Source organism: Monodelphis domestica, chromosome 2 (genome assembly GCF_027887165.1).
Source record: "Monodelphis domestica isolate mMonDom1 chromosome 2, mMonDom1.pri, whole genome shotgun sequence".
Taxonomy (NCBI): domain Eukaryota; kingdom Metazoa; phylum Chordata; class Mammalia; order Didelphimorphia; family Didelphidae; genus Monodelphis; species Monodelphis domestica.
In genome coordinates, this window is record NC_077228.1 from 283,198,915 (window position 1) to 283,217,207 (window position 18,293).

General features: G+C 46.8%; 1 protein-coding gene across 7 annotated transcripts in view; it reads left to right on the plus strand.

The window, feature by feature from the left end:
* FOXP4 (forkhead box P4) overlaps positions 1 to 16,405 on the plus strand; it is a 102,292-nt gene extending 85,887 nt beyond the window's left edge. For 4 of the 7 annotated variants that reach the window (XM_056818203.1, XM_056818204.1, XM_056818206.1 and 1 more), the window contains 5 exons: positions 8,495 to 8,616; positions 10,045 to 10,111; positions 10,358 to 10,447; positions 10,862 to 11,031; positions 11,540 to 16,405. In XM_056818203.1, coding sequence (XP_056674181.1) covers positions 8,495 to 8,616; positions 10,045 to 10,111; positions 10,358 to 10,447; positions 10,862 to 11,031; positions 11,540 to 11,687 — 597 coding nt within the window. In that variant the 3' untranslated portion in view covers positions 11,688 to 16,405. The remainder of the gene's footprint in view (positions 1 to 8,494; positions 8,617 to 10,044; positions 10,112 to 10,357; positions 10,448 to 10,861; positions 11,032 to 11,539) is intronic. The other 3 variants (XM_056818205.1, XM_056818207.1, XM_056818209.1) reach the window with 1 other exon arrangement.
* Positions 16,406 to 18,293: the final 1,888 nt, after the last annotated feature.

An 18,293-nucleotide genomic window follows, 5' to 3' on the forward strand; every position in this document is an offset into this window, starting at 1 on the left:
CCCCATACCCAAAAAAGGAGATAAGGACTGAATCTGCATTGCTGTTGGCATGGATAATTCCCAAAGAAGGAAATTTCTTTTCTGTTGATTCAGATTGTCATCCTCACTGCAACTGAGAGCCTTGGAGAGTTTATAAGACTATAAATGATAGCCCAGAATAGTTAGAGGTGGTGACCTTCCCAGGGTCCTAGTCGGTATATGTCCAAGGCAGGGCCTGGACATAGATCTTCTGCCTTCCACACACATATTAAAACCCACTCAAAACAGATACATGATAAACTGGTGGGGAAATGCATCAGAATGCATGTTATTTGAGGGCAGGGATTGTTTACAACTTTTTTTTGTTTGTTTCTGTAGGACTTAGCACAGTGCCTTGCACCTAGTAAAGGCTGAATAAATACTTGTTGACTAACTAGCTTCTGGACTAGGATAGGCTCATGCAGAAAATGTTGCTTGAGGGAAGCGAGGGATTTCAAGAGATAGAGTTAAAGAGGGAATGCATTCTACCCATGTAAACCAGCCAGTACTAAGGCACAAATGGGAAAAGAGGTGTGAGGAATAAGAAAGCCACTTTGCTTAGATCAAAGAGTACATGGAAGAGCTCTGTGTGACTCTGGACAAGTCACTTAACTCCCATTGCCCAGCCCTTACCCCTTGTCTGCCTTGGACACAATACTTTGTATCGATTCTAAGACAGAAAACAAGGGTTTAAAAAAAAGTAGTTGGAGGAGAATAATAGCTAAATAGGCTGGAAGGTTAAGGTGGAATCAGATTGGAAAGAGCTTTAAATGTGAAACAGAAGGGCTTATTTGTTCCTGAATAACAGAATAAATAAATTGCTTTTCCCTCATTACTCTTTCATATTCTACTGTGTATTGGAGTTTTCTAGATGTATGTGCCCACATTAGATTTACTAGACTTGAAGCGCCATGAGGGCATAGGCTATTTTTTTTTCTCTTTACAACATGACCAGGGCTTAGCCCAGAGCTTTTCCCATGGTAGGTGTCTCATAAATAAGTTAATAAAGCTTAAGACTGCTCTAAGACTTTGGGGTTACCTGATACTGGTTGAGTTGGATTATTTCCAATAGGGAGTTTATTGAGTAGAAGGGTGGGGTAACATGAGCAGGCCGAAATTTGAGGAAAATCATAGAGTCTAGAATGGGGAAAGACCAAAGGGGAGAGTGTTGCAATAGTTCAAGTGAGAGGTAATGAGGTACTGAAGTGGGAAGGTGCTCATGTGGGTGGAGAGAAGAGATCAGATATGAGAGATGTTGTGGAGATAGAAATGACATGATTTGGCAACTGACTTGGATATGTGGGATGACAGTGAGGAGTCAAGGATGGCTGCTAAGGATCAAGAGATGGAGTTAAAGAGGGAATGCATGTGAGTGAATCTGGGAGGATTATAAAGATGATGGGTCTCCTGACAGAAATAGGGAACCTTGGAAGAGGGATGTTCCAGACTTATGGGACTCCTCAGCTGAAGAAATTCAGTTCAGTTTATAGAATATTAGACTGTCAGAGCTAGGCAGAAGCAATTAAAAAATCACCTAGAGGCAGCTGGGTAGTTCAGTGGTTAGAGTGCCAGGTCTGGAAATGGGAGGACCTGGGTTCAAATATGGCCTCAGACACTTCCAACTGTGTGGCCCTATTTGCCTAGCCCTTGCCCTTCTGTTTAGAGTTGTTACTAAGAAAAAATTGTAAGAGCTTAAAAAACAAAAGAAAGATAATAGATTTAATAATAAAGTATAATTAATATAGTCATATTCTAGATACTGCCTTAGATGTTGGGAATATAAAGGCCAGAGATGAAATAGCCCTTGCCCTCAAGGAACTTACAGCCCAATGAAGGTAGTAGAGAGGCCACCAAATTCCAATCAAATCACTTTTTCATATAAATTTCATCAATTTACAGTGTATTCCAAACTGACCTAAGTTTTAAGAAAGAGTGTGATAACTATAAAGGAGAAATCTCAGCTATGTGCTATGATTTGAGGAGTTAGGGGAGGGGTCAAAGGAGATTTTAAGATAGAGCCGAATAGGACATTGAAGAAAATGAGGAATTGTGTTTCCAAAAGTAGAAAATGGAATTGAGAGGAGGTCATTGCAGATCTGGGGAGTCACCATAAGCAAAATCCAGAGTTTATAAAGGATCGAAGAACAGAGAGTGAAGCAGTTTGATTGGAAAAACAAAAGGTCTTAGAGGTGGAAGGGACCTTAGAGGTCATCTAATTCAACCCCTTGTTTCACAGATGGGTAAATTGAGGCCTAGAGAGGTTAACTGACTTGCCTGCTAGCAGTATCTGAGGTGTGATTTTGGTCAGGGCTTTCTGATTCCAAGACAATCACTGATCTACTGCATCTCACTGCCTCTTGAATTAAAATGCTTTGAATCCAGTCCCCTCTTTTAACAAATGAAAGAAGTGACTCTCAGAAAATGTATGTGACCTCCCTAAGTCACAAAGAGAGAGTGTATGACACAGCTGGGGTTTGTATCCAGGTCCTCTAATTCCAAGGCCAATTCTCCTTCCATTGCCTCTGTGAAGGGAAAAGTACAATTTAAGGTTGGATGAGTAGAATGAAGCTGGATATTCCCTCTCCCTCTCTCCCTCTCTCCCTCCCTCCCCCTCTCTCTCTCTCTCTCTCTCTCTCTCTCTCTCTCTCTCTCTCTCTCTCTCTCTCTCTCTCTCTCTCTCTCTCTCTCTGTCTCTCTCCCCCTCTCCCTCTCCCTCTCCCTCTTCCTCTCCCTCTCCCTCTCCCTCTCCCTCCCTCCCACCCCTCTCTCTCTGTCTCTCTGTGTCTCTCTCTCTCTCTCTGGCTCTCTGTCTCTCTCTCCCCAATAATCTGTCCACATACTTTACTCTCTCTCTCTGTCTTCTAGGCCAATGTCCACATGAGGCAGCACCTAATAAAGATCCAGAACTAAGCCTTAGAGTAGATAATGATATTATTATTCTCTTGGCTGTTCGGCTTTGAATGGCAGAATGATAATGATAATGAATTTATCCTTTATAAAGTAAGCAATCAAGAACTAAGGAAGGGTTTTGAGTAAGAGAGTTACATGCTCAGAGTTATGTGTCTGGGAAAATATTCAGGGATATGTAAAGGATGGTTTAGAAAGAGAGGAGACTGGGAACAGGATGACAGTAATTAAAGTAAGAAGAGATGATGGCCTGCACTATGGCAAAGTTAGATGGAAGAAATATTTTCAGGTTGATATGATAGAACTAGGCAGCTAGGTGGCGCAGTGGATAGAATGGCAGGCTTGGTGTCAAGTTAGACTCATCTTCTTGAGTTCAAATCTGACTTCTAACACTTATTAGCTGGGTCACCTTGGCCAAGTTCCTTAACCCTGTTTGCCTGAGTTCTCTCATCTGTAAAATAAGCTGGAGAAGGAAATAGTCAACCATTCTAGTGTTTTTGCAAAAACAACAACAACAAAACCCAAATAGAGTCACTGAGTCAGCCATGACTGAAAATGATCAGACAACAAAAATGATTGGTCTTGTTAACTGTTCCAGTGTATGGAATAGATCTATGAGGTTTCATGACTAGGGTGATCAACAGAAACAGAAGTTTAAAAAGGGCATATTGAGTAAGAAGGGTGAGTTTGAGCATCCAGAAGGACATTCAGATGCAAGTAGACAGTTGGAAATAAGGAACTAAAATTCTCAGAAGTCCAAGCTAGAAATAAAGATTTAAGAGAAATCTGCTTTGAGGTGATCATTAAAGCTAACAGAATGGATGCCAAGGTTTAAAGGTGCCGATAGTAGAGGAGAAAGAAAAGGTCCCAACAAAAGAGTGGTCAGAGAAATAGAGAAAGAAATAATAGTACGGTGTCTTGAAAGTCACGGATGAGGGTATCAAGATTGAGGGGGTGGTCAGAAGGGTCAGATGCTGTAGAGAGGGCTTGGAGAATGAGGGCAGAAAAAAGGCTACTGGATTAATAATAAAGTGGTCACTGGTAACCATGGAGACAGCCTTAGCAATAGGGTCACAGAGATGCTAGCTATTTTAAAAGATGTTGAGGATAGGGTCAGCTTAAAGGATAGGAAGCCAGGTCTGGAGATGGGAGGTCCTGGGTTCAAATTTGGATGCAGACACTTTCTATCTGTGTGACCCCTGGGCAAGTCACTTAATCCCAACTGCCTAGCCTTAATTGGTCTTCTGCCTCAGAACCATACTTAGAATCCATTCTAAGACATAATATAAGGGTTTGAGAGAGAGAGAGAGAGAGAGAGAGAGAGAGAGAGAGAGAGAGAGAGAGAGAGAGAGAGAGAGACGGCAGTGAGGAAGGATGAAATATTCTTTCTAAAAATTTAGGAGTGTAAGGAGGAAAGAAATAGAACCATAACTTAAAGGCATAATGAAGTCAAGAAATTTTTAGGGGGTTGGGGAAACATGAGCATTTTTGGAGACTGATTTGAAAAAACTATACAAAGCAGATAAGGGAAAATTGAAGATAAGATTATAAATTTAGAGCAGCCTTCTCATTTGATAAAGAAGGAACTGAGGCCCCTAAAAGTTTAAATGACTTCCCCACATTCATTCAGATAATAATCAGTAAAGCTGATATTCAAATCCAGGCCTTCTATCTTTAAATCCAGTGGTTTTATGCTCTACCTGGATGCTTCTCTCCTGATTCTGTTTATACTTGGTTTCAGCTTTTGAGTGATGCTGGTGATATCTTTCTCTTTTTTCTCACATTTATCTTAGCTAGTTTTATTTTATTTATTTAAAAATGTTTTCCCATAGTTACATGATTCATATTCTCTCCCTCCCCTTTACCTTCTCCCCTCCCAGAGCTGACAAGCTCTGGGTTATACATGTATTATGGTGATATCTTTCATCTGCCCTTATGTATCTTGTATGTTCTGATTTATGATTGTGCCATCAGAGTAGAAATTTTTTGTTATAGGGATTTTTTTTCCTTTGTGTCTCCACTATTTAACACAGTGCTTGCTGGCATATAGTAGGTGCTTAATAAATGTTGATTGGTTGATTAGTATAGAAGTTCCATTGGGTGAAAAATTCAAGGAACTATGAGATCAGGGTATTAGAAAGAGGAGCATAAATGTGGAAGTATCTAAGAATGACGGCAAAGGGGAGGAGTTGGGATGGGATGGGGGTGGAATATGGTAGCCAGGTGCCCAAGAGAAAGGTGGAATGGTACCCAGGACAGTGCAGGTCAACCATGAGGAATGGAGGAAGATGATATAGTTGAATGCCATACACTTCAGAGGAAAAGCGGGTCTGTAGACTGATGGTAACAGAAGGAAGGAAGGCATAGATGGTATTGCTTATCAAATTTGCAAATGACACAAAGCTGGAAGGGTTAGCCAACCCACTGGATGACAGTCAGGATTCAAAAAGATCTTGACAGACTAGCACAGTGGGCTGCATCTAAAAAAGATGAAATGTAATTGAGATAAATGTAAAGTGCTTCACTTATATTAAAAAGCCAGCTTCTCCACTGAGAGATTGGGGAGTTGTGACTAGACAACCTGTCTGTTTCTCTTAGCTGCCTAACTGTTCCCTCTCAGGCGCTTTTGCTGGTTTCTCATCCATTTCCAGTGATCCTGCAGCACAGAACTCTGTCCAGTTCTTTTCTTGTACCTGGATCACCTCGTTAGCTCCCGTGGACTGAAGTATTATCCCTTTGCTGATGACTTCTAAATCTATCTTCTACCTGAATTTTTTCTGAACTTGAGCGTACCTATATATAGGCCTTCTCCTGGCTATCTCATCAGCATCAGCATGTCCAAAACAGAACTTGCCATCTTTCCCTTTAAACCCCAGCTCTTTTTCAAGCTCCCCTTGTTTCTCTTTAGGGCCCTATAATTCTCCTAGCCATCCAGCTTCATAACCTTGGGGTAGCTTTGACTTTCCACCTCTCTCATCTACACTATTTAGTGACTTTCCAAGTCTACTCAATTCTACCTTTAGGGTAACATTTTTTCATCATTCACATGTTGCAGAAAGAATTGCTTCTTAGCAGGAATTCGTCACCTTTTCTGTGGCAAGGACCCCTTTGACAATCTGGTGAAGTCCATGGATCCTTCTGAGAATACTTAAAAAAGAAAAAAAAACCTCTTACCTCCCATCTTAGAATTAACATCATGTATTGGTTCCAAGACAGAAGAGTGGTAATGAGGATTAAGTGACTTGCCTAGGACGTGTCAAAGCTATACTTGAACCCAGGACCTCCCATCTCTAGGCCTGGCTCTCACTCCATTGAACCACCTAGCTGCCCCCAGAATAACACTTTTAAATGCCTAAAATGGAATACATAAAATTATAAAAGAAACTAATTTTAATGAAATATATGTATATATGTTATATGTAGACATATATTTTATAAGCATATATATATAATAAAAAGTTCATAGATATGAGTTTATGATCCCCTGCTTTGTAGACAGGGGTTGGCCTGGACACCTTCTAAATGTCTTTCCAAAGTCTTAGATTCTGTGATTTTGAGGGACTGGGAGGAAGTCAGATTGGAGGGCCTAAAACTGAAAGAATGGGCCAGGAAAGGTATCATCAGGACAGGACTTATGTGTAGGGCAGTGGGTCTGGATGGCAAGGATGAGAGGAGGAGAAAGGTGGGAGGGGAGCTGGTGGGACATGATTGCCAAAGGGAAAAGGAATATTGGGCTATTTAGCTCAACAAGCTCTTATTAAGTCCCTACTATGTAGGCACAGTTTTAGGTATGGAGGATACAAAGATGAATGTGAAACTCTCTCTGCCCCCTTTGCCCCCCAAAACTTTTATTTTACTAGAGAAGATGCCCTAAATATAGCAAGAGACTGGACATATGATTTCATTGGTATTGGGAACTCCTGGATGAGGACATTCCTTCTACTCATGCAGTTGCACCTTCTCAGGTCTTCTATTACCTAGAATGCTAAGAGGTTAAATCCTGGCTTGTCCAGGGTCATAGAGCCAGTATATGCCATAGGTAGGACTTGAGCTCAGGTTTTCCTATCTCTGCAACCAACTGTCCTTCCACTATGCCATATTGCCTTGCTAGTAAATACAAATTATATACAAAGTGTATAAAGAGTTATGGAGTGGAGGGAGAGCACTAACTTGGAGGGGTTGGACAAGAAAGGCCTTGTAGACAATCTGGGCCCTAATCCAAGTCTTGAATAGAGCCCAGGATTCTCAGAGGTGGACATAAGGAAGTAGAGCTTTCCAGGTGTGGTGGCCAAACAAGCAAGGAGGAAGAGCTTTCTAGACCTGAGAAGGTAGAGGTGGTTAATGGAGAAACTTTGTTTCTGCAGAACACCCCGACCCTTTCATGTGTCAAACTTGGGACTAGGTCAAGAGTAGGATAGATAGATTGGGGAAGACTATCCTTTAGTGGACTCCCTCTAGAGAGCTCAGGCGCTCTGTGTGTGTGTGTGTGTGTGTGTGTGTTGTTTGGAGGTGGGTTTGAATGAGCTTAGAGCATTTCTTCTGCTGCCATCTTGGCTTCTGTAGTGGAAATCCCCTTTTAGACATCTCAGAAGAAAGAGTCATGACTGATGGGCCTATATAACAGGCTTCCTGATCATCGTGCCACTCCTGTGACTCTGACAATCTCATAATCATTCCCAGGCAGGATGGGGATGAACTCTTAAGGCTGTACCCCAGATCCAGCCTGGGGGTCCTTCTATTCACAGTATATGCCTTCTGAAATGAATTCCTAATGGGTACCAGCTTTGTCTTGCCCATTTAAGTACTTCCCACAATACCTAGGACAGGGGCTTTCAGTATTAGGTGCTCAGTAAGACCTAGAAATTACTCTTCTGTTTTGTGACTTTGGGTTGGCCCTTTCTCCGGGTCTCATTTTCTACTCTTGTAAAAGAAGGGGGCTGGACTAAATGATCTTTAAGGTCCCTTCCTGTTATGGCAAGGGTTAGTTTCTAAACTAATGCAGGATGTTTTGGGTGTGGCATATATGGAAGCAATTATGTTGGCTTCAACTCTCTTAAGAAGATGTAAGTTTGGTTTAAAAAAGGTAAGAGGCAACTAGGTTACTCAGTGGATAGAGCTGGATGAGGCACTACAGTTCAGTGCAAAGAGCAATGGATTTGGAATCATGGGATCTGAGTTCAAACTCTGACTCTACCATGCCCTACTTTTGTATTCTTGGAAAAGTTTATTAATCTGAGTCTCTTTCTTAGCCTAAAGAGTGAAAGGGGTTGGATCACATGGCTTCTGAGGTGTCTTTGAACTTTAAATAAATGACCCTAAGATCCTACTACTACTTGTCAGGGAGGCTGAAGGAAGATTTCTATTTAGGGATGTGTTCAACTAGGTGATCTTGGGGGTCCCTTTCAAATCTGGGATTCTTACATTCTGTGACTTACATTCTGTGTCTCTTGAAGATAATGATGATGCTGCTGCTGCTTGGTATTTTCCATGCCTACTTTTGCTAGAAGATATGTTGCTACAAGTCCCTTTTGTCATCTTTTCCTTTCTCCCCATCTCTCTGTTTTCTCAGAATGCTGTTCGACACAACCTGAGCCTACACAAGTGCTTTGTACGAGTAGAGAACGTCAAGGGTGCCGTGTGGACGGTGGATGAACACGAGTACCAAAAGCGGAGACCGCCAAAGATGACAGGGTATGTGTGCTCAGCCCCCTGCGCCCTCTGGACCAGTAAAAAGATCCTTTCAGGTCATAAGTTTCTGTGACCAGGCAGGTACATGGGTGATAATGCCCACTTATACCCACCTATCCCCTCAGCCAACATACACTACCAGCACCACCACCACTGCCAAGGCAAAGATGTCATCCATCCATCCTAACTTTGATTCCATTTAAACCTAGTTGGGAACTTATGGACAGATAGATGGATGAGTTGAAAACAGAAGGGAAGAGCTGAGGAATGAATGGTCTACATGGAGTCTGAAAGTAATAGAGAGCTAGGGGAGATGGGGATAATTACTCTAGTCATGACAGTCCTATTCCCCCAGACAAGACAGAGAAACAAAGGAGGGAGGGGAGGTCCAGCAAGAGAGACACTGAGGCACAGAATAGGGCTAAAGAGGGATATGAATGTACATGTGTGCAAACACACACATATATCTCCCAAGTTTAGCCTCTATGCTATAACTGATGTATATATAAGTAAGCATATAGACATGTTGGTCACATGCATGTACCATGGTGTGTATGCATGTATTTATATGCATGTATGTATATAAATCTAAATATATAGAGAGAGGGGGGAGGAGGAGGAAGAAGAGAAACAGACAAACTGACAGTCTTGGGAGGGAGATAGAGAGAGAAAGGAAGAAAGAAGGAAAGAATTTGGAATCAGGATATGAATTCAAACTTTGACTACAATGAACTACTTTTGTATTCTTGAAGAAAGAAAGAAAGAAAGAAAGAAAGAAAGAAAGAAAGAAAGAAAGAAAGAAAGAAAGAAAGAGAGAGAGAGAGAGAGAGAGAGAGAGAGAGAGAGAGAGAGAGAGAGAGAGAGAGAGAGAGAGAGAGAGAGAGGGAGGGAGGGAGGGAGGGAGGAAGGAAGGAAGGAAGGAAGGAAGGAAGGAAGGAAGGAAGGAAGGAAGGAAGGAAGGAAGGAAGGAAGGAAGGAAGGAAGGAAGGAAGGAAGGAAGGAAGGAAGGAAGGAAGGAAGGAAGGAAGGAAGGAAGGAAGGAAGGAAGGAAGGATTTCAGGATGTGTGGAGGGATTGAGGAACTGTTTTATCCTAATTTCCTTCCTTTCCAGGTGTCTGGTCACTTATCTCATAGGGCTTCTCTTCCAATTTTCTGGGGCTGGGGCAAACACCAGGCTTTCTCCTTTGGTCAGAGGTATTTTGGGGAGAGGGTAGGTGTTGGATGTGAGCAGGAGAGTTGGTTGTCTCTACAGTTGTTCTTCCACCTGACTGTCCTACTTTCATCCAATACCTTCTCTTTCCATGCCCAGTCACTGATTGTCCCATCATGGCCAGGATCTGGGCTAGGAAGGCTTTCTTTCTCTCAACTTGCCACGTACACTCCAGGAAAGTGATACTTTCTAAAATATCTCCCTTTTTCTTCCCTCCAAGGAGTCCAACTCTGGTGAAGAACATGATCTCGGGCCTCAGTTATGGAGCACTTAATGCCAGCTATCAGGTGACTTATTGTCCCTCCAGTGGGTCCCTGCTTTCCCTTTCTCCTGCCTTGCTTTCTCCATCCCAGCTCCTTCCAAAAGCCCTCCCTCACCCTCTACCAAAGACCTGTTTTCCTCTCCTATTCCAAAGAGCACCAGGGCAGCTGAGGGCCAAGAAAAGCTTATTTCCTCTTTTGAGGGCCCTCTCTCCATGTTGACTAAGACCCCCCCAACTCCCTTTCCTCCTCTATCTCCTCCTTCCCACACAGCCTCCAGTTCTTTCCAATTCTTGTGTATGGAGCTGGGGGAGGGGGACAGGAGGGAAGATTGGCCCCGATTGCCTCTCCCCTCCAGTACAGGTGAGACCCTCCTCCCCCATCTCCCTTCTCACTACCCCCAGTACAGGAGAGGCCTTTGTCTTCCAGACATCTGGAGCCCCTTGCCCCATGGGCTCCATTCTCTCCTGGATGGGATGTGAGCTGAGCCTGGGAGGATAGAAGGTGGGAGGCCAGGGCTAAAGTGGGATGGAGCCAAAGAGAGCAGCAGGCTGTGGGGGCCTGGCAAGTATTGGGGCCACAGATATACCATACCAGTCTCTCTGTGTTGGGGCTAAGAGGGTGAGAGGAGTTAATAGAGAAACAGGTGAACCCAGAGAGACACTTAGGAGGGTCCCCAGCTGGTATGACATGGGTGGGGGGGGGCAGTGAGATATGACCTCTGCATAAAGCATTCTTTTTAAATGTTTGTCCCTTTTCTCTCGAACCCCTCTCTAGGCTGCCCTGGCCGAGAGCAGCTTCCCTCTCCTCAACAGCCCAGGCATGCTCAACCCCGGCTCTACCAGCAGCCTCCTGCACCTCGGCCATGAGGACGTGAGCAGTACTGTAGAGCCCCTCACCAGCAATGGCAGCATCAGCCCCCCACGTCTCTCCCCACCCCAGTACAGGTGAGATCACCCTCTGCCCCCCATCTAAAGGGCCCATTCTACCTCCCAGCTAGGGATCCTAATAAAAGTAGCTAGTGTTTATATAGTGTTTGAAGGTTGCTGTGATGCTGAAGATCACACCAACTAAGTCGGTCTTTTTTTTTTCTTGGAAGCATGTATTTTTTTATTTGAAAAATGTTATTTAATTAATTAATTTAGAATATTTTTCCATGGTTCCATGATTCATGTTCTTTCCCTCCCCTCCTCCCACCTCTCCTTGAGAGAGAAGTGGAGTTCCGAGGGTCTGGGTACGGGGAACCTGGGAGCCTGGGACCCCATGCCAGAGAGGTCCCCCTGGGTGGGATGGGAGCAGGTGTGTTATTTATGGTCGGTAGAGCCAGGGATGAGGGACTGACTGATGAGTCTTGGGGATGGTCAACGTGGAGAATTGGGGAGAGTCATTCCTGCCATCTGGGACTTGTAGCCCCCTGCCGGACCATCCATTCATCCTCTTTTCCCACTGCTTCAGTCACCAGGTGCAGGTGAAGGAAGAGCCAGCTGAAGCAGAGGAGGACAGCCGGCCTGGCCCCCCCTTGGGCCCCACTAACCCCACCACTGGGGCTCCCCCAGAAGACAGGGACCCAGAAGAGGATCTACCAGGGGAAGAACTGTCGTAAGGGCCTCTGGGGGAAGGGCAGGCAGGGGGGAAAGGGGTGAACACGCCCCCTTCCCCCCTCAGGAGATCCCTCCTCAGGCCCTCACCTTCCCCTCCACTCTACAGCCCCCTTCTACCCCCACCTCAAGGCACTTCCAGGACAATAGATTGGGGTAGGGGCTTCTAGGCGATCCCTGCCACCCACCTGTGACTGACAGACTCTCCCTGGCAGAGATGGCCTCCTCCCCCTTCCACTGACCCCAAGACCAGTGGCCAGTGGTCTAGAACTGGTGGAAGAGCCAGGAGAGTGTGGACCCCCAATACCTGACTTCAGTCTGTGTCCGAGCACCTCCCCCACTTCTGCCCTCTAGCCCCTCCTCTCACCATGACCTCCACCAGCAGGACGCTCCCGCCATCTTTGTTTTCTGCACCACCCTTCCCTCAACATGGAGACCCGCAGGCGGGGCTAACCAACCCCCATTCTCACCAAGGCAGCATTTGTCCCCTCTTCCCCTACCCCAGCCTTGACCTTGCACCCTCTTCTCCAAGAAGCCCAGGACAAGGCCACCTTGGAAGGGGCCAGACAGATGATTTAGTTCAACTGCCTCATTTGGCAGATGAGGAAACTGAGGCCCAAAAGAAGGGAAGTGACTTGCTTAAAGCCACACTGACAGTAAGCAGTAGGGTCAGGATTTGAACCCAGGTCTTCTGTTCCCAAGTTTGGTCTGCTTTCCACTCCCTTGTACTCTACAAGGCTCCCTTCTTCTGTACTGTGAATGATCAACACCGGCCACCAGCCTCATGGGAAAAGGGGAGCCTAGAGTGGCTTAGAATCAGCCTCCCTGCCTCCCCAGGACGAGCCAGCTCTTTCTTCCCCGTGTGCCCAGCAGCCTCAGAGTGGTACATGGGTGAGACCAGCTGGGGCTCTGGGATGGAAAACAGCTTTGCAAAGGGGATCATTGACGGACATCCCCAGGGGAGACAGGATGCTGCCTCCCTCACACTTTCCCCTGGGTTACTGCTGTAACGGTTGAGGCCTGACTCCTGCCCTTTCCAGGCAGACAGAGGCCGGAAGCCCCCCATGGAGCTGCCTTCTTGTGCCGAGTGGGCAGTCCTGAGGATCTGGAAGGAGAAGCCTGAGAGGCAAAGGGAGGGCTTGGGGGAAGAGATTACTTGCCCTCGGGGAGAAAGGAAAAGAGGGAAAATGTCCTCAAGACTTTGGTATACACCCATGGAACCAGAAGGGTCAGTCCTCACTTGTGGAGGGGACAATCCCAGGGCCTCTGCTAGGCCACCCCATGGAGCGGAGCCCCCTGCTGCAGCAGTGAGGGAGGGAGTGTGCCCCCAGCCTCCTGGGCCACCTTCGTGAAGAGGCTTGTGTCTGGGAGGTGGGATGTGGGGGGCACAGGAAAGGGTTACCTCCTCCAAAGTCCCCCTCTCATCCTCCTCCTGCCCCCTGCCCCTCTCCCTCTCCATCCCCACCCCCAGTTAAATGGATGACCAAAGACCTTTCTTATGCCAGAAGCAGAAACCAAAACTTTTTGTTTGCTTTTTTTCCTTTGTCACCCCCTGCCCTCCATTCCTGATCTGACCTTCTGCCCTCACCCATGGCTCCCTCCCCCCCAGACTAGAAGCTGGAGGAGTGGGAGCCCCTTCCACTTAAGTTATTGTTTTAAACCAAAGTTGTCAGTGTCTGTTGGTGGCCATGGCTTTCTTCCACACCCTGGTCTTCAGCTTTCCACCGAAGGGGTTGGGGGATAGGCCTCCCTGCACACCTCACTCCTGCTCTCCTATGTCCCCCCTCATCTCTTTCCCTCACTTGTCCTTCCTCTTCCCCTTTCGGGGGTCTTGGGATCTGAGGGGAAGGAAAGGCCCTGATGGGATGTCCTCTCCCTGGGGCAACAGAGCAGCCTCCAAGGGCTTCTGGGAGGAGGGTACAGTTTCCTGCCCTACCACCCTCAGCCATTATTGTGTTCTAGCCAGCCAGCCATTCCTTGTGCTCACCCTCCAGTGCCCACCCCAGGCACAGTCCCTGGGGTGCCCATCATCAGCCTCCCACCACTAGGGCTGGAGACACAAATGGTAGAGGGCTGGAATCGGTGAGCTCTCTGGGGAGAGCGCCAAAGCCACCTTCCTTCCCACCCCGATATGGGGGACTCCAACTCCAGGTGAAGGGCAAGATGCCAGGCTGCCATGCCTGACACCATCCTCCCCCTAGACTAGCCCCTCCTATAGGGACAGGACCAGGAAGGGGTCTGGAGGGGACCCGATGGACTATTGTCCAGAAAGCACCCAGGTACCCCACGCAGACTGTGATCTTCACAAGCCCCCCCCCCCCCCAGGACCTGGGTGGCCAAAGGTCCCTGGTGCCTGTTAGCTGTGATCCTCCTCCCAGTTTGTCCTTTGCCCTCTGACTTGTGCAGAAATATTAAATGTCCTCTGCTCCTAGGCCCTCAGTGTGTGTCACCTAGCGGGGGTGGCGCGGGGCGGGCAGGGGCAAGCCAGGAGGACCTGATCATGGGAAGCAAAGTATGGGAGGGGGCATTCCATAGGAGCGGATGAGTGTGTGTGTGTGTGTGTGTGTGTGTGTGTGTGTGTGTGTCCATTTGACCATACCCAGCCATGCACGAATGAGCAGGAATGGCGATGGGCACCCGTAGGTTCCTAAAACCAACGTGTGTGTCCAGGTACCTTCACATTCTGATTCGAAGCATCATTCCCAATGGAACAAAGGCACGTATTGGTTGGGAAGGCAGCCTCTGGCCCAGACTGGACTGCAGGATCCATTTCCCACTTTAGTTTCTTCTTTCCCTTCTTACCAAGTGAGATCTGGGGATCGCTTCCCCATAAAGTGGTCCATTGGGGGGAGAAGCCAGAGTGCCGAGGAATTGACAGTATTTCTGACAAGCTTCCGGTGTGTTCAGGCTACCATTCCCCTCGGGCCCCCAGCTCTCCCTCTCTGGATCTGGCCTGGCTCCTCACTGCTCCCCCAGCTCCTTAGTATGCTTGTGTCCTCTCCCCGCCCCCCAGAAGGGAGCAGAGCTGAGGACACACACACACACTCCCAGATAACAGGTACAGCCTCTCATACCCGGCCTTCCAGACACATGAGGTGCTGTCTCAGGCCTTTCATCCCAGCTCCAGACCCCTCCTGGTCCTTCACCCCATCTCCTAATCCCTTCATATTCTGTCCTTTGGAAGTTTCTTTCCCAGTAGCCCAGCCCTACACCCTGCTACCCAATGTTCTCGCACAGGTTTGGAATCCAAGTTTTTGGTGGCTTTTCCCAGGCTCATGCGTCTGGGAGGAGGAGGGGGATTGGGGTTGGGGGAGGTAAGCGATTTCCAGGGTCTGTTTACTTGTTGGACTAACCCTTCCAGTCAGCCTGGCTCTTAGATCAAAGATGTCCTCCTTCCTAGATGGAAACCAGATCTCTTACAAGGGAAAGTGGTTCTGAAGACTCGAGTCTGAAATGTTGGGGTGGCAAGCCCACACCCTGAGAGCTGTGTGTGTGTGTGTGTGTGTGTGTGTGTGTGTGTGTGTGTGCGTGCGTGTGTGCATGTCTATATGCTGCTGTAAGGATTTGTAGATGGGCTCATGCTTACAGACCTGAACATATATGTGAGTGTGATCATGTGGTTTTGCCAGAATGGGATGTGGAGTCCAAGAAACCAATGTAGAAGGGACACTGACTGCCCTGGTGAGTGCTACTGGTCTCCCAACAAAGAGAAGGGACGGGGGGGAGGAGGGAACCCCTAAAATGCTTAAACCAAAGTCCTCCCCTGACCAGTTCTCTCCCCACCACCCAGATTCCCCAACTCTACTGATTCCTTACAAAATCATGAGTTTTCCCCATCCACCCTCTCTCTAACCTCAGCCCCAAGATGGGGGCCGGATAGATGGAAAGAAGCCTGCCTGCTTATTCCCTATGCTGTCTGTCTGCTATATACCCTCCTCTGAGACTCAATCACAGGGACCCCAAGACTCAACTCTCAAACTTCCTTTTCCTCACCCTCAGCCACCATCAGTCTTCCAGACACCCCAAACGCTCTGGAGGCTGGGGAGCTCCTTGACCAGGGTCTTTCAAGGGTAGAGTTGAGGGAAGATGGGTCTGAGGAGAGGGATGGTCCGCCTTCACTGGAGGCAAGTGAAGTACTGGGACCCAGCCTTCTCCCTGTAGCCAATCTGGGATGTTTAGAACTAAGTACAGACCACAGAGGAGAGGGCCCTGAGGACTCCAAACTCCTTATGTGTCACTTCTCTTCTGTGGCCCCACTCTCTCTTTCTGGCCTGATTTCTCTGTCTTGTCTCTTTCCAACACCCCCCCCCCCATTCCTTTTCTCTCTGCCTTTTTCTGTCTCTGTTATCTGTGTGCCCCCCCACTGTCTGCTCCATGTGTGTACATGTATGTTTCTGTTGATCCTTCTTAGTTCCTCTATGTGGTGTTCTGTGTCTCCACTCTTTTTCTTCATCCTGCTGGACACATGCTCAGAGCTGGGGTCCCCCTACAGGGTGAAGGGGGTCAGGTGGGACAGACAGGGGATTCCATGCCCTCCCCTCGGCCCAAGCCCGGTCCCATCCTGCGCTGTATAAAGGAATAGCATTGCTGTGTATTCGTTCTCCGCCTACCCTCCTTCTGCTCTGTGGCGGCAGACAGGCGGACCCTGTACAGTAGAACTAGCTGCATGTAATCTGTATGGACAACAGCATTATATATAATGCAATAAAGTGAATTACCTACAGTGATGCCCCTTCCCCCTTCTTTCCTCCCCACAACTCCAGAAAGCAGCTGAGAATCCAGGATGCTGCTTTGGGGGCAAATCGATCCCTCTCCAGCCTCTGGTCCAGAACAGCCCTTGCTCCAGCCCATAGTGGTTTGCCCTGTGCTAAAGAGCTGCCCAGGGATGAAATCACTGTGTTCTGTTCCAATCAACTTCACTATTAGAAGAGTCCTCCCAATCATAAATGAATTATTCTTTTTTTAAACCCTTACCTTCTGTCTTAGCATCAATGCTATAAGGCATAAGAGCAGTAAGGGCTTGCAGTGGGGGTTAAGTGACTTGCCCAGAGTCACACAACTATGAAGTGTCTGAGGCCAGACTTGAACCTAGAACGAAGTCCCCTAGCTACCCTCAAGGATCATAGATTTGTAACAAGAAGGGGCCTCAGAGGTCACCTAGTCCAACCTCTTAATTTTATGGAGGATGAAACACATTGTTTTTAAAGCATATCATTTTTCATTTTATTTCTTCTATAAATGTTTCTCTAGTGGAAGTGATGTCTTTTTTCAAAACTTAATGAATGTGGAATTATGTATTATTATAACACATGTACAGTCTATCAGATGAAACACATTTAAGGAAATTAAGTGACTTGCCCAAGGTCACCCAGACAGGGTCAGAGGCAACATTAGAATCCAGGTCCCTTAATTTCTTCTTTTTTAAAAAAAAACAACCTTACCTTCTGCCTTCCAATCAATATTGGTTCCAAGACAGAAGAGCAGTAAGGGCTAGGGAATGAAGGGTAAGTGACTTGCTCAGGGTCACACAGCTAAATATCTGAGGTCAGATTTGAACCTAGGGCCTCCCATCTCTAGGCCTGGCTCTCAGTCCACTGAGCCACCCAGATGCCACCCTCCCTTAATTTCTGATCCTCTCTAGAGCCTCTCTCTAGCAGTAGAGCTGCCTCTACTCTATACCTTCCAGGCAAAGTTTCAACCCTTCCTTCCTTCCTTAAGACCTATCCTCAGAAAACAGAAGATGGTCCTTCAGGCATTTGGAAATCCAATAGAGTCCATGCCCCTGAGATTCATTTAGGAATGGCAAGTGGAAAGCAGAAAGCCCAGAGAAAAGAAGAAGATATATCTCCTTTTGTTCTTGGAACCCTATGAAATGTAGATTCCTGATTTCAATTCTCTTTCTGGATTATCTCTCTCAAGATCACCTCATCCATCCTCTTCTGCTTCAAAACAAGAAAAGCTGCTTCCCACCAAGGCCAATTGGATCCCTTCTTGTGTCAGGAGATCCTAAAGAAAGATTTCCACAGCCTTCCACACTCCCCCACTCCTGGCCTCAAACAGCTCAAATGCTCATATTTATTTAGTGCCAACCCATGATAAAACACTTCTCATGCCCAACATCCTTGGATCTTCGCCACAACCCCTTATGGGAGAGAGGGCAAGTATTACTATCATTTATGCCAGACCTTAATTTCATTGATTTGGGGAAGTCCTAATGTGGAAAATCCTACCAGTGTAGACCAGCATCTGTCTTCTGCAAATTCAAGTTTTTGACTGTTGTCTGGGATGCTAAGAAGTTATGTCACTTGTCTAGAGCCCCAAAGCCAGTAGGCATCAGGCAGGATTCTGAACCCAGGTCTTCTTGATTCTGAGTTCAACTCTCTATCCATGATGCCAGGCTGCCTCTCAGAGCATTAGTATTCCCACTTTCTAGATGGGGAAACTGAGGGTCAGAGATGAAATGGACAGGGTAACCTAGACAGTAATTGGAGATACTAAGAACGAAATTGTTTCTTTGGCTCCAAGTCCAGCCCTCTGTCCACTCACTCTTAGACAGTCCAATTATGGACCTCCTTCCTGACTGCTTTCTATCTCTGGAGTTCTGGGGAGCA